Raw genomic sequence first — 14457 nt, 5'->3', positions numbered from 1 at the left:
AGTGAGTAGGTAAATGGCGGATGCAGTATAATGTGGATAAATGTGAGGTTATCCACTTTGGTAGCAAAAACAGGAAGGCAGATTATTATCTGAATGGCTATAAATTGAGAGAGGGGAACGTGCAACAAGACCTGGGTGTCCTCGTACCCCAGTCGCTGAAGGTAAGCATGCAGGTGCAACAGGCGGTAAAGAAGGCAAATGGTATGTTGACCTTGATAGCCAGAGGATTCGAGCACAGGAACAGGGATGTCTTGTTGCATTTATACATGGCCTTGGTGAGACCACATCTGGAATATTGTGTGCAGTTTTGGTCTCCTTATCTGAGGAAGGATGTTCATGCTATAGAGGGAGCGCAGCGAAGGTTTACCCGACTGATTCCTGAGATGGTGGGACTAACATATGAGGAGAGATAGAGTCGGTTAGGATTATACTCGCTGGAGTTCTGAAGAATGAGGGGGAATCTCATAGATACATATAAAATTCTAACAGGACTAGACAGGGTAGATGCAGGAAGGATGTTCCCGATGGTCAGGGAGTCCAGAACCAGGGGTCACAGTCTGAGGATATGGGGTAGACAATTTACGACTGAGATGAGGAGAAATTTCTTCACCCAGAGAGTGGTGAGCCTGTGGAATTCGCTACCACAGAAAGTAGTTGAGGCCAAAATATTGTATGTTTTCAAGAAGGAGTTTGATATAGCTCTTGGGTCGGAAGGGATCAAAGGATTTGGGGAGAAAGCGGGAGCAGGTTATTGAGTTGGATGATCAGCCATGATCATGATGCAGAGCAGGCTTGAAGGGCCAAATGGCCTACTCCTGCTCCTATTTTTTATGTTTCTACCACTTCCTGCCAAAACAGGTTGACCAGCAAAGTGCAAATGAGGCCCAGAGTTTAAATCTGTCACGTCTCCAAATGAAACTCCCAAGATTCCCACCAGGAGTTAAAATCAACTCTAAAAAAATTGCTCACAACTGACTGTAGACTAACTAGTTTATAATTAGCAAGTTCATCCTTCTCTCTCTTCTTGAACAGAAGTGTTATATCGGAAACGCTCCAGCAGAATTTGCTTTTCTGAGGGTTGAAAAATTATAGTCAAAACCTCCACTATTTCCTCTCTGACTTCTTCAGTTTTTTTACCAGCTGCAATTTTGCCTTTAAGTTCATCTATAGGATCAAGCCCGACTCTAGACTAACACTTCAGTGCAGTTCTAAGTGAGTGGCATTATCAGAAATGTTTTTGCACTGAATGAGACATTATCCTGTCTGCCTACTTCTGGTGTGAAAGATTCCATTGCACTATTTAAAAAACAACAGTGAGGTCTCTTGGTTTTCTGGACAGCACTATATCTCAACCAACATGACCAAAACAGATAAATTGGTAATCTATCTCATTGCTCTTTGTGAAACTGCAGAGCGTATATTGAATGCCGTGTTTGCTTGCAGAGCAACAGCAACTATATTTCAAAATAATTCATTATGACGTTTCTAAGAAACATGATAAAAACAAGCTTGCATTTGTATAGTGCATTTTCAGCTTTCAATAGAGACGAACAAAATGTCCAGCAGGTTGTACATGCTGTCACTTATCACCAAACTGAGATAAGTCACTGAGAACCAAATGAAATATTATTCAAGTATTGAAAAAAAACCTCAAATATGTTTGAAGTGTTATGACATTTGCTAAAGCAGTGAATTGTTGCCACAAAGAAATTCTCACAAGTCTGTGGGCTTTGGACCTGCAAGTTTTTTTGATTTTTTTTTCCCCTGTAACAACCTTTGATTTATGCTTTGCAAATGTCTGAAAATAGAAAACAGTATTATAACAGATAACACAACTGCAATTTTGTGAGTCCCCCAAGAGTGTGCCTATTTGTAGAATTATGGTTGTACTTGGGATTCATATCCTAAAATGTTATAAATGTTAATTAGTTTCTCTTTTTGTTAAGGAATTTTATTAAAGACCATACTATTAGCTGTGAGAAATGTAAGCAGTAAGTATGAAGACTAGGCACCACAAAGCTCAGACAGGAAAACTGACCGTCTCTTAACTGTAAGCTGTGTACAGCTGTAAGTAAAATGACTGAGCAGTCTCAAACTAATTTGCAATGGACACAAGTGGACAGAACCAATTGCATTTAATTTGCCACAAGTTGATATTAAGTTTGTCAGTCCGACTCAGAGAGAGACTCCTGCAGGAATGATCGGTATAGAAAATGGAATGAAATATATCGATGCACTCTCTGAGGGGTTAAGAACATTGGAAAAATATCTCCTCTGGTTATTTTGTGCTCAGACTGTGAACTTAGCTGGGGAATTTTCTCTGATACTTTTTAGTAAAAGTATTAATGCATTCTAGAATGTTTACAACTTTGTTGAAATAGAATCTATAAGCAATCTTCCCCATCATTGCGGTAAAGCAAAGAAGCTTTATATTGCATCTTGCTACAAATGCTCCAGAACTGACTTATATTGACATTAGATTCTGCAAAGGCTCTGGGCCTTGACAGCATTCCGACAATAATGTTGAAGACATGTGCTCCAGAACCAACCTCGCCTGTAGCCAAAGTGTTTCAGTACAGTTACAACACTGGCATCTACCCGAAAATGTAGAAAATGGCCAAGGAATGACCCTTTCACATAAAGCAAGTCAAATTTAACCTGGCCAATTACCAATGCATCAGCCTTCTCTCGATCATCTGCAAAATGATGCAAGGTGTCGTCGACAATGCTATCAAGCAGCACTTACACAGCACTAACTTGCTCACTGACACTCAGTTTGGGCTCAGCCTGGGCAATTCAGGTCCTGGCCTCATTACAGCCTTGGCCTAAACGTAGACAAAAGAGCTGAACTCCAGAGGTGAGGTGAGAGTGATTGCCCTTGACATCAAGGCAGCATTTGACTGTGTGCGGTATCAAGGAGCCCTAGCAAAATTGAAGTCAATGGGAATCAAGGGGAAAGCGCTCCTCTGGTTGGAGTCATACCTAGCACAAAGGAAGATGGTTGTGGTTGTTGGAGGTCAGTCATCTCAGCCCCAGGACATCACTTCAGGAGTTCCTCAGGGTGGTGTCCTAGACTCGGCCATCTTCAGCTATTTCATCAATGACCTTCCTTCCATCATCAGTTCAGCAGTGAAGATGTTTGTTGATGATTGCACAATGTTCAGCACCATTCGCAATTCCTCAGTTACTGAAGCAGTCTATGCCAATATGCAGCAAGACCCAGACAACATTCATACTTGGGCTGAGAAGTAGCAAGTAATACTCATGCCACGTAAGTGCCAGAAATGAACATTCCAACAACAGAGAGTCTAATCATCGCCCCTTGACATTCAATGTCATTACCGTCATTAATCCCCCACTATCAACATCATGCGGGGTTACCATTGATTAGAAACTGAATTGGTCCAGTGGCATAAGTACTGTGGCCTCAAGAACAGGTCAGAGGCTGGGAGCTCTGAGATGTGTAACTCATCTCCTGACTCCCCAAAGCCTGTCCATCATCTACAAGGCACAATTCAGGAGTGTGATGGAATACTCTCCTTTTGCCTGGATGAGTGTGCTCCAACAACACTCAAGAGGCTCAACACCACCCAGGACAAAGCAACCGGCTTGATTGACACCACCTTAAAACATTCACTCCCTCCACCACTGAAGCGCAGTGGCAGCAGTATGTACCATCTGCAAGATGCGCTACAGAAATTCACCAAGGCTCCTTTGACAATATCTTCGAAACCTATGACCTTTACCACCTAGAAGGACAAGGGCTGCAGAGGCATGGGAACACTACCACTTGCAAGTTCTCCTCCAAGTCATGCACCATCCTGACTTGTAGCAATATCGCCATTCTTTCACTGTTGCGAGATCAAAATCCTGCAACTCCCTTCCCAGCAGCTGTGTGGGTGTGTCTGCACCAGATGGACCACTGTAGTTCAAGAATGTGACTTACCATCATCTTCTCAATAATTAGGTATGGGCAACAAATGCTGGCCTTGCCAGTGAAGCCCATGTCCCATGAAAGAACAAAGAAAATTATAAAAATTGAAGAAGTATTCTACTCTACAACTTGATTATTATGAATTGTAATTAGTTTAAAAATGCTAGAAGTGCAAACTTTAAAGTAGCAAATAAAGAACCGCCCTGAAAACTGAACAGCGATAAGAAAACATTTCTGGCTTTACAACTATATAATCACAGCATTAAGCATAGTTGAGCATTAAGGGCATGACAGAGCATGGAGCAAAAAAAGAAGCATTCAACCTGCTACACCCAGTACTTCGACAGACCGTATAAAGTGTTTCATATGTATAATATCATAAGTTCTATCTCACTTTGGAGAAAATTATGAGGAAGCATTAATGAAACCGCCCTGGTCAATTTTGCAGAGATTTCAAGATGGCATACTTGAAGTTCTGAAGAAAATGGATATAATTGTAAATTGATCCTGGCAAATGACTCAGATAAAGACACTTTAAAAAAATTACACTTACTGTCTGAGAAAAAAAGCTCTTCCAACATCTCTAGTCTTGTTTGAAGCTAATAACTTTGAAACTATGTGTCCTATGGCCCCAGTTCTTCAATAACAGTCTAGGTTAAATACGTTGCTTATATCTATATCATCCAAGTATTTTAAATACCTGGATCATAAAACATTTCCAGTGAAGATTAAAGGTTTTCTTCTTTGGAATCAAAGCTATACTCAGAAAATAACAGTTAGTTGTTTGGTAGTACAGAACTTGAGTATTGCTGATAAAAAAAGATTTTTTGTCAAACCTTTTTGTCTTGCACTCATCAGGACAATTTGCAAGAAAATGCTAATGTCAGGAGAAACAATATATTTATACTGTATGAGAAGAGAGTGCTGATTGGTTGGCAAGTGGACCCTGATTGGCAGATGGACCAATCAACTGGTTCATTCCCCATGGCAACACCTCCACCAATCAGAGTCCACTTGCCAATCAATCAGCGCCATTCTGATGCAGTATAAATACATTGTTTTCCCTGACATTGGTATTTTCATACGAATTGTCCTGATTAGTGCAAGGCAAAAAGCTTCAACAAAAAATCTACTTTTTTCAGCAAAATAACAGTTATTGAACGAACACCCTTTTATTTAATCTATTAACCCAATAAACTTAATTCATAACAGTCCTTGTCAAGAATCAAAATAAAGTTTGACTTGTTGATTTTTCACCTATAATACAAGTAATATTTTGCTGAGTATTGTTCCAAATATAATATCAATAGGAGAGCTATTGGGGTAGCACCACTTCCTAGTAAGGAATAAGTTGAGCCTCTGTCATTATAGCAAAGGGTAACAACTATATTTCCAGGAAGCACAATGAGCCAGATTTTGATGGAGTGGAGTATACTATGACATATCCCATTGGTTAGACTTACAATTACACATGAAGCTTTTAAATTTTTTTGCCCACAAGTTGCTGGAAGTGCAAGCTGATAAGAATGCAGCAAGGGCAACAGGGTAACTGGTACCTTGATGAAGAACAGAACAGACAAGCTATCACGTTACCGAATGAGATTAAAGGATTGAGAAATAAAGAAAGCAAGGGCTGAGAAGAAAGGTGTATTAGAGTGGTTAATTCAATGTCAAATCAGGCAGAGAAAGAAATAAAGAGAGGGAAGGAAAAATTGAATTGAGAGAGAGAAAAAACGAAATGAAAATAAATAAAAGTTAATTTAAAATTTGATGTTTTTAAAATCTCCTAAGCTATTTCATAACTTGAAGGAGTTAGACTCCACTAGTGATTGTTTACTTTCTGGCCAAGAGGGTTGATTGCCAGTCATTAATACTTATCATATCATTAAAAGGTTGCTTATACTGATAATTGTCAGATTTAACTTTCTGGGCATTTAATGTGCAAATACTGCCACTTCATGAAAATCATGAGGAGGTTAAGGGTGAAATCTCATTTTCACAAGGCAAACAGCGAGCAGCACAAATCAGCTGGAAACTTTGGTGATTCACAATTCATGGAGCATTTTTTCTTCACTACAAGCTGCTAGCCGATTTGAGGGTTAATAACATCGTCCTTCATTCAATCATCCTTTTTGTAAAGCAAACCTGGGCTACTATTTATTGCAGATTTAACTTGCCGTATGATTCTATAGTTCTAAGACCTTATGCTAATGTTACAGGTTTATATGTCAGAACCAGTGCCAATCACAGCAACCACATATGTGAAGATATCAACATTTCTTGCAGTGCCCCATTTATGTATGGACAATAATAATGAAAAGAAAAATTATATTTCAACAGTTATGACTGCAAGTGATAAAGTAACATCAAAAATTCTTTCAGCTACAAAAATGCACATTACTCTTTTTAAGTACAAAATATACAGCAATCATAGAAAGTGGAAAACGGCACGGCCAATCACAGTATATGATGAATTGCTCCTAAATGACCAGAACTCATTTCTGGCGAGCTAATTGCTCAGTCTCACGTAGAGATACAAAACTTGTATTGTGAAGGCCCTTTTCACAAGTAGACTGATGTGTTAAATCTTGAAGGAGTTAAAGAGGCTGCAAAAGATGAGTTTAACTGTATACTGTACTATTTTGTAATTTGGTTCCAATATAGCTGGGGACAGTATGACATCCATTTGTTTGACTGTTGTGTGATGTGACTTGAACATTCTCTTCAAAATAGGCTGTAATGAAAAATTGTTCTAGTATCACAGAATCACATAAGTGTTACAGCACAGAAGGAGGCCATTTGGTCCATCACATCTGCATCTGCTCTCTGAATGACCAATTCACTTAGTGCCATTCTCCCACCTTCTCCCCCGTAACCCTGCACATTCTTTGTTTTAGATAACAAAAAGAATGTGATGTCAAGTTCATGAAAAATGAAAATATTTCATGCAAACAGCTTTTATCACATAAAATAACATCTTATCCTATAGCATCACTGGCCATGTTGTCGCCTTTATGTAACATTTTCATCACAAATCAATGTCATGAGTGGAACAGAACATATTGATGTTCAAGTGATTTAAGGTCAGTTGCTTCTTACCTCCCAGAGGTGACGACTGTTCCTGAGAGCTCCAACCTGCACCTTTTCCCTGGAGATGGCAACTCCCTGGTAAGGTCCAAGCCAGGTCCCCTGTGGGATGCGTTGTGCTGCACAGATGCCATAGCCCAGGCCTGGCACAGTGCTTGTACACAAGCACACCTCCCGCGGCAGCTCACGCAGTCCACATGGCACATCAGGTGGGGCTGTGGCTGCACTGCTGCTTGTCCCCACGAGGCGACGCAGTGAGTGGAGTGGCCCATGCATTGGGCACTCACCATTCCGATTGTCAGCACACATGTCACAGCCTGAAGAGAGAAGGACAATTTAGATTAGTTGGTGAAGGAAGAACAACTTAGGCTATGTGACAGCAGAGCAAGCACCGATTAGACTGGCTGACCAGGACAAGGTCATAGGTTAATCTGGCAGCAAAGGAAGAAGGTTAGACTGCAGGGAAAGGGAAGGGAATAGGTTAAATTAAATCATAAGTGCAATTGAAAGTTTGACTGAGTGGCAAGAGAGCAGACATATTTCATTAAATGGCAAAAAAAGGAGAATTGATGGGAGACAGGTTAGTCTAGGCAGCAAGAAAAAAGAACTGGCAAAGGAAAGGCACAGACCACTGGACTATCACAGTACTAGTAATTGTACTTGGATTTATGCAATTTCTTTCATCTCAAAGTATTCTATACAATTAATTACTTTTTACAGTGTAGTAAATTTTGGGTAAAAAAGTAGATCATGAGAAAGGGAGCCACATTTGAGCAGTTTGGAGGTAAGGGAGTGGACAAGGAACCTGAGCGCCAAGGGAGTGAAGATGCTTCATTCAGTACTTAGTGCTAATACAGAGGGACAGGTTAAACTTGACAGCAAGGAGGAAAGGCAGATTAGAATGACTGGTCCGGGAAGGAGACTGGCTTGACTGAGTAGTGAGGAAGATATGAGTGAGAATGCATGCCAACAAAAAGGGCTAATTGGAAAGGGTTGTAAGGGGAGAGACGGAGACAGTCGATTAGTGGAAGGAGACGGCAGGAAACAGCAAATGTCAACCTATCCCTTAGTCAGCTTATTACAATTTACAACAAGGGTTAAAGACTCTATTTATTATACAGACTTCACCAGTGCATCGGGGGAAAAGATTATTCTTCAAAAGGCAAAAAATGGCTATTGCGCATTTTTGTTTCGCTTTCTTAAAGGAATTTTCTTTTATATTTTTACAAAATCATATTCACTTATATAGTTCACTAGTGCAAAGAGAAGGGTAAAATTGAATGGGGAGCTGTACTTCTTTAGCGTTTAAATTTGGATTTGAAGGTTTTTTTCAGCAACTGCTCTCTGCCTTTCGCTAAACAATAAGTTACGCAGTAAATTTAAAAATGCATATTTCTATTCTTAAATGTTTCCGTTTGCTTGTGTTCCTGTTTCATTGTGCGGTGAAACCCAAGTACTTGTACCGTCCATAGTTGCAGTCAGTGTGCTAACCAACCTATAGGGTCCGCTCAAAGGTGTTCTCAATGTCATATTGCCACTCTCTCCAAGTTATCTGCATCATGCGTTCAACCTCTGTTTAAAACTTTCATATTTATTATATTTTAGAACACTTTAAGTGTCACACTTGAGTCTTTAAAAAAGGATGCTGGCAGATATCAATGTATTGATCTAACTCGGTTTCAGGGGCCATTTATTATTGTTGTTACTGTTATTGTTACTGTTGCGCTTTTTTGCTTGGTTTGGAAACTCGGGAAATGCACAGAACTATAAGTAAATAGCAGGGTCCACTGCAATGTGGCGGGGAGGCATCTGCAACCAATCTTTAAAGTGGCGAGAAATTTGCGTTATCGCAATAAATGTATTTGCTATGGTAAAACAGTGAATTCTGCAAGAGAATCGGACACAAAGAATGAGAAATCAGTCAGGAATGCCCCATTGCCCAGTATTAAGTAACTTAGCAAATGGATTTTAAATAAATAATATGGCTTGTCGCTCAATTAAATTAATTTCCAAAAATAGAAAACAATGAACAACTGATGGTATTCTTCCAAATCGGACAGTTCGTTTTACTTTAGAAATATCATCTATCCGACATTTTAACTATTATAATCCCGATGACTCAAGACTCTCGATGAGAATGTTTGTAACAAGCTGCCTCGCAAAAAATATTCTTCAGACGCGAATAGTGGAGACCTTGGGGTATATAAATAGTGTTTTTTATATGATATATAAACACACCTTAACACTGTGGGAGTTCAGGTTGACTCAAAAGACCCTGTGGCAAGGACAGTGGCGTGCAAGATGTGCGCTGTTATACAGTCAGTGAACTGACAATGTAACGCGCTCTGCAGCAAAACTTGCCGTTCAATTTCGTCTCTGAAGGTTTGTTGGTCTGTCTGCTGCATGTCTGATGGATGGAAACTCATTGTTGTGGTCGTGTGAAGCTATCGAGGCTGTTTTTTTATGAATGGTAGAGAGAGGGAGAGAGAACAGGACTGGAACAAATCGAAATTTGCGGCTACCCCCTTCCCTCGTCGCTTTGCAGCTTTTTCACAGGACAAGGGCCTCGTTCCGTTCAACATCAAACAGCGCCCGCCCGACTCTTCCTTCTCAACTCAGGCAAAGTTTACATCGACCCGGCCACTTTCAGATCCACTGCATCATGAACTTGCTGCGGGGTTATTATAAATGCAAATACAATTTCCCTTTTTGACTTTCATTGATGCAAGGCTAGATATTGTAATGTTTCCGTACAAGCACTAAAAACGATTTTTAGCGCTAAATACATTGTGAAATATTTTAAAAGATTCCGCTGGTTTTGTTACAAATCAAGAGGTGAACACTCAAGTTACTAATATGTGTATGCATATTGAAACCGTTACCCCTGTCCCCCTGTACTGTCCTAACACTCCTCCGTCTGAAACCACACACAAGAAACATCAACAAATCCCAGCTTTGATGTCTAAGTTAAACAGCCCCAGACTGCATTCTGCCTGTTTTAAAGCAATCCTTGAATCGCGCCCCGAGCGACAATCGTCCGAAAAGTCCAGGCGTTCAGCCCGGCGGAACCACAAGCTTAAAACTGGGCGGCCACCATCCTGCGCACTTAGTTATTGCGGTCAAAATGGTTTAAACGTTACAATACATTTTCACCTGGAGATACCGCTCCTTGGTCAGATCTGCTGCTCAGGAAATCAATTATATGTTTTAATTGAATTAAATTCCATGATTGCAGGTTCCTCTATACGCCTCTTGTTAAACTTTTTAAAAGAGTTCTGCATTTTGTCAAGCATTACACGGGCGCTTCATTGTAACATTACAGTGAGATAGGGATTATCTGAGCCACTCATAAAATTGCCCTAAAGCCGAAGACCGTGTCCTTTACTTTGAAAAAAAAATGTTTTATTGCTTCCCGTTAGTTTGCTTACGAACAAGGTTGTTTACTGAAGTACTCCCAGGACAAATCTGAAGTGAATAAAATAACACTAAGCCAAGTTATTTTTATACTTTACGTTTAATCATTAGTCACAATTTTCCACATCCTTCAGACTACGTTTTAAGTGACATTTTTGAACATCAATGTCGAATATTCTTACCTATTTTAAATTGGCAACTACATATATCACACACGCTTTATGGCTAATGTGAAGCACCAGGTAAATTGCCCAAAACAAAATGCAGATAACATAAAATAGCCTTTGACAATAATATAAGATAAATATTTTTCCATTTACCTAAAATTAGAAAGTCATTCAACTATATAAGGGTTTTGTTTTGCTATCAATATAATATTGCATTAAAATGGCAGAATAGCGTACTTGCAACCTGGCAACGCACATATGGGCACTTGAGTCACTGGTATACTCCAAAGCATAGGCTCTAAAGTGTACGTCACTTGATAAGTTCCTCTCATATTATGTGCATTATATATATATGTATGTACTAAATTTGCAAGATGTTGTATCACTTAAGTAAATGCCACACCAGAATCATGAATGATTTACACAGATATATGAATTCTATCGTCTAGAATTGTAATACAGCTAAATAAACTAGTTGTCATGTGAGTACTTCTCCCTCACTCGGCTGTGTCTAGCTGTGTTTTCCTGCCAATGCTTGGTGTACTCTTGTTACAAAGATGAAGACTGGGGGTGTACGATGCCGTTGAGCAGCTGATTGGATTTTACCAGGCTGACGGAGTTTGGGGGGAAGACAGATAGGATTTTTAGATAAAACTACGGCTGGTCCCTAAGAGACCCAAACAATACCGAGATGATGAATAGCATCTCTGAGGCGATCGATCGGTGCCCTGATACAGTCGATTCGGCCAGCTTTCTCCAGAAAACTAGTGGCAATTAATTGTGTCTTGTCCGCTCATCGCTCATCTTTGTGTGGCAGTTATCGATGGAGATTAGTGCTGATGGACCATTTTATCGCGTTAAATAAACATTCACCACCTCGCAACCAAAGGAAATATGGATAATAAAACTATAGTTAGAGGTGGTAGTCATTCTTGAAATGACCGTTTAGTTTATGGGGGATAGGTGCTAATTTGACATATTTGATCATTTGGGTTACTTTATTTGGAGATGTTGAAAGGACGCACCATCGGGAAGCTGGGTGACGTTTATCAGTTAATTCTATAACTCCAGGATCCATCTCAGTCTTACAGTAAAATCTTTCACTGCTTTCTGTTTACCTCAGCATCTGTGAAGACCTTGCTCATTCATCCAAGCTGCTGGATATATGAAATGAGTTATCTCAGCTTAGCTGTTGAAAAAATATCGATCAAACAAAAAAGTATCTATGGATTCCAGAAAACAAATGTTTTGCCTGAGTCTGTCGATGATAGAATTATACTCCTGCATCCACGTCCCTGTCAACTAGTTTAAATCTTTAACTGTTTTTAAGTAAAAAGTTACAGCACGATCAATGGGTGCCTTTCACGGTGAGAGCTTCCTTAAATCCATGCCTTTACCTTTATGTCGCTCGGGACTGAACTAAAATCACGTTTAGTTTTACACTATGTAGGGCTGAAAAGTATATGTATACACTGTAATTATGATGCTAATTAGTGGCAGCTAAAAAGGATGTTCTCAGCTCCTTCACCTTCTTTTTCACTGCTTGTCCTGTCTACCGTATAGTCATACTCCACGTGAAGTTGTGCATTGCACCATCAGCATTTTGAAGTACTCTAAACATTTTTTAAGTTTGCTGTTTGCACATTTATCTTGATATGAATAAACTGCCATTATTTTGATGTTTTCACGAGTTGACCTCGACTGTCGAAAAAAAAAACATTTTGGCTGAAACTACCTCCCATAGGAACGTTGACTGGGGATGTTATAGTTCCGTTGTCCTCCTCACTGGTTACAGGGAAATGTGTGAGCAGTTTGCACAGCAGCAAAGGAAGGATAGTTACACGGGGAACCAGTTCTAGGGAACAACTTAATGTCGCTTGGTAATCCTTGTTACTGATTCTAAGAAAGGAAGTGCTTGATTCGGTGGAGTTTCAAACCGAAACAAAACTAACACATCTTACCAGTGTCAAGCATTATTGGCGTTCGTACTTTAAAATTATGGATTTGCGCTGTACATGTGAAGTGAGGGGACACTTTGCTTCAAACCGATCGTCTTTGATATCGGGCGGAAGGGCTGGTGAAAAGTTCATACAGACATTTTGAAAATCAAACAAAACTTTATACATCTGCGGCTGCTGCCAGGATAATCCAAAGAGACGTGTTGTGTTGGTGCAATAAATTGTTTTGTGACTAATATTATCTAAGAGGGGGAAGCTATGTTGGACTATGTCGTGATGAACTTTGCGTTTGGGATAATCAAATGTTACACCTTATTTACCAAGACATTTGACCTAACCTGCAATTTGAAATCTATTTTCTTTATTGAAGTTAAAAGGAGGGAAAAATGACAGACAATATATATGCAAACTGCTGGAGAATAGAGAAATGATTTACTCACGGTTATTGGGGTCCGCAGTGTGGTTGTTGATAGGGATGATCTCCATTCTCTGCTGTCCGTACAGGTAATAGTCCAGATCCTCTGTTGTGAAGGAGAATCTCGGCGTCCTCTCGGGCCCGGATGAACACAGCTCTTTGCTTTGGTTGCCGTTGAGCGTTAAGGACGGATCAGAACCCGGGCGCTGCCCCAACACCGAGATCTGGGACACGGACGCCGGGGTCAAGCCGGAGAAAGACAGGGAACACGCCGAAGAAGAGGACGAGGAGGCGGATGAGGACGACGACGAGGTGAGAGGTCCCGAGTGCTGGCGGAGGCTATCGCTGGCCGGGCCAGCTCTATCGAGTGGCTGTAGCTGGTTGGGAATCACTGTCAGGGAGCCGACTTTCAGCTGGGGCTGAGGGAAAAGCTGCTTCCAATGTTGCATATAGGCAGGATCGACCTTTAGGAATGCAGATCCAGTGGGCTCGCTGGGTTTCATCATCTCAAAAGACTTCCAACTTCAAATAATTAAAAAAAAAACCAATACTAAGTATATATTTTTTATTGGTCATTCAAATTTGTATTTAGACATATGTAGGCATTCCTTGGACTTCGTATGCAATATATAAAATGAAACGTTTATGATAAACATTTTATTTAACAATGAGATCTTATCTCATTGCAAAAGCAGATTTTAGTTTAAGCGACGATTTGAAAGTTGTCTTACACACAGGTACTGAACCTGGTACATCTGCGCTGAGTTTCCGTGCCCACAATTCAAATAACAGATCCAGAAATTCAAAGTCATTTTACAATTCTGTAACACAGCGCACAAAAAAACAATCGGAATATAACATTTCAAGAATGTGCGCCCTTTACATACGACAAAGGAATATATTGAAAATATATGTATGTAGCTTTGCTTTAGATGCCGCGTAAATATCGTGATATGACACCAACTATCTTTTCTCACAGATCTTTTTTAGAAGTAAATTCATAACGTAATAACTTGCAAGAAACTTGCAGGACTCGTGGATCAACTGCCCAACTTGGAGCTGACGTCCTTCTGTACAATTACAGAACAACGCCGTGGGATACGGCTTTGACACGACTTACCTACGATGTTATTCCAGTCAGAGTTCCGATTGTAGGAACAGGAGCTCCTTGCTTTCTTCAAGTGTGTTTACTCATGTATCCAAGAAGCATGGTTCTTGTGTGGGAAGTCGCCGTACGTTAGATTCGAGCCACAGGATTCTGTTCATCTATGAGGTTCCTATAACGTTTACAGGCTGAGTTGGAGCAGGACACGTGGTTTTTACGGCAGCACAGATTAGACAGTGGACGGGGGAGGGGAACTGATTGTAACGTGGAAAAACTAGAAAGCAACCACACCCCATTGCATACAATCCCCATCCATGTCAACCATGCGTTAGCACATTCCCCGAAAGATAATACTAAAACCTAATAGCATAGCAATC

At 40.2% G+C, this 14457-nt stretch overlaps 1 protein-coding gene across 1 annotated transcript in view; it reads right to left on the bottom strand.

Annotated features, from left to right (window-relative positions):
* prdm6 (PR domain containing 6) overlaps positions 1-14253 on the bottom strand; it is a 303646-nt gene extending 289393 nt beyond the window's left edge. Inside the window, exons 1-3 of the mRNA XM_078566831.1 lie at positions 14096-14253; positions 13001-13497; positions 7034-7338 (exon numbers count right to left, since the gene is read on the bottom strand). Coding sequence (XP_078422957.1) covers positions 7034-7338; positions 13001-13481 — 786 coding nt within the window. The 5' untranslated portion in view covers positions 13482-13497; positions 14096-14253. The remainder of the gene's footprint in view (positions 1-7033; positions 7339-13000; positions 13498-14095) is intronic.
* Positions 14254-14457: the final 204 nt, after the last annotated feature.

Source organism: Cetorhinus maximus, chromosome 2 (assembly GCF_964194155.1).
Source record: "Cetorhinus maximus chromosome 2, sCetMax3.hap1.1, whole genome shotgun sequence".
Taxonomy (NCBI): Eukaryota; Metazoa; Chordata; class Chondrichthyes; order Lamniformes; family Cetorhinidae; genus Cetorhinus; species Cetorhinus maximus.
This window is presented reverse-complemented; position numbering and strand designations above follow the sequence as displayed.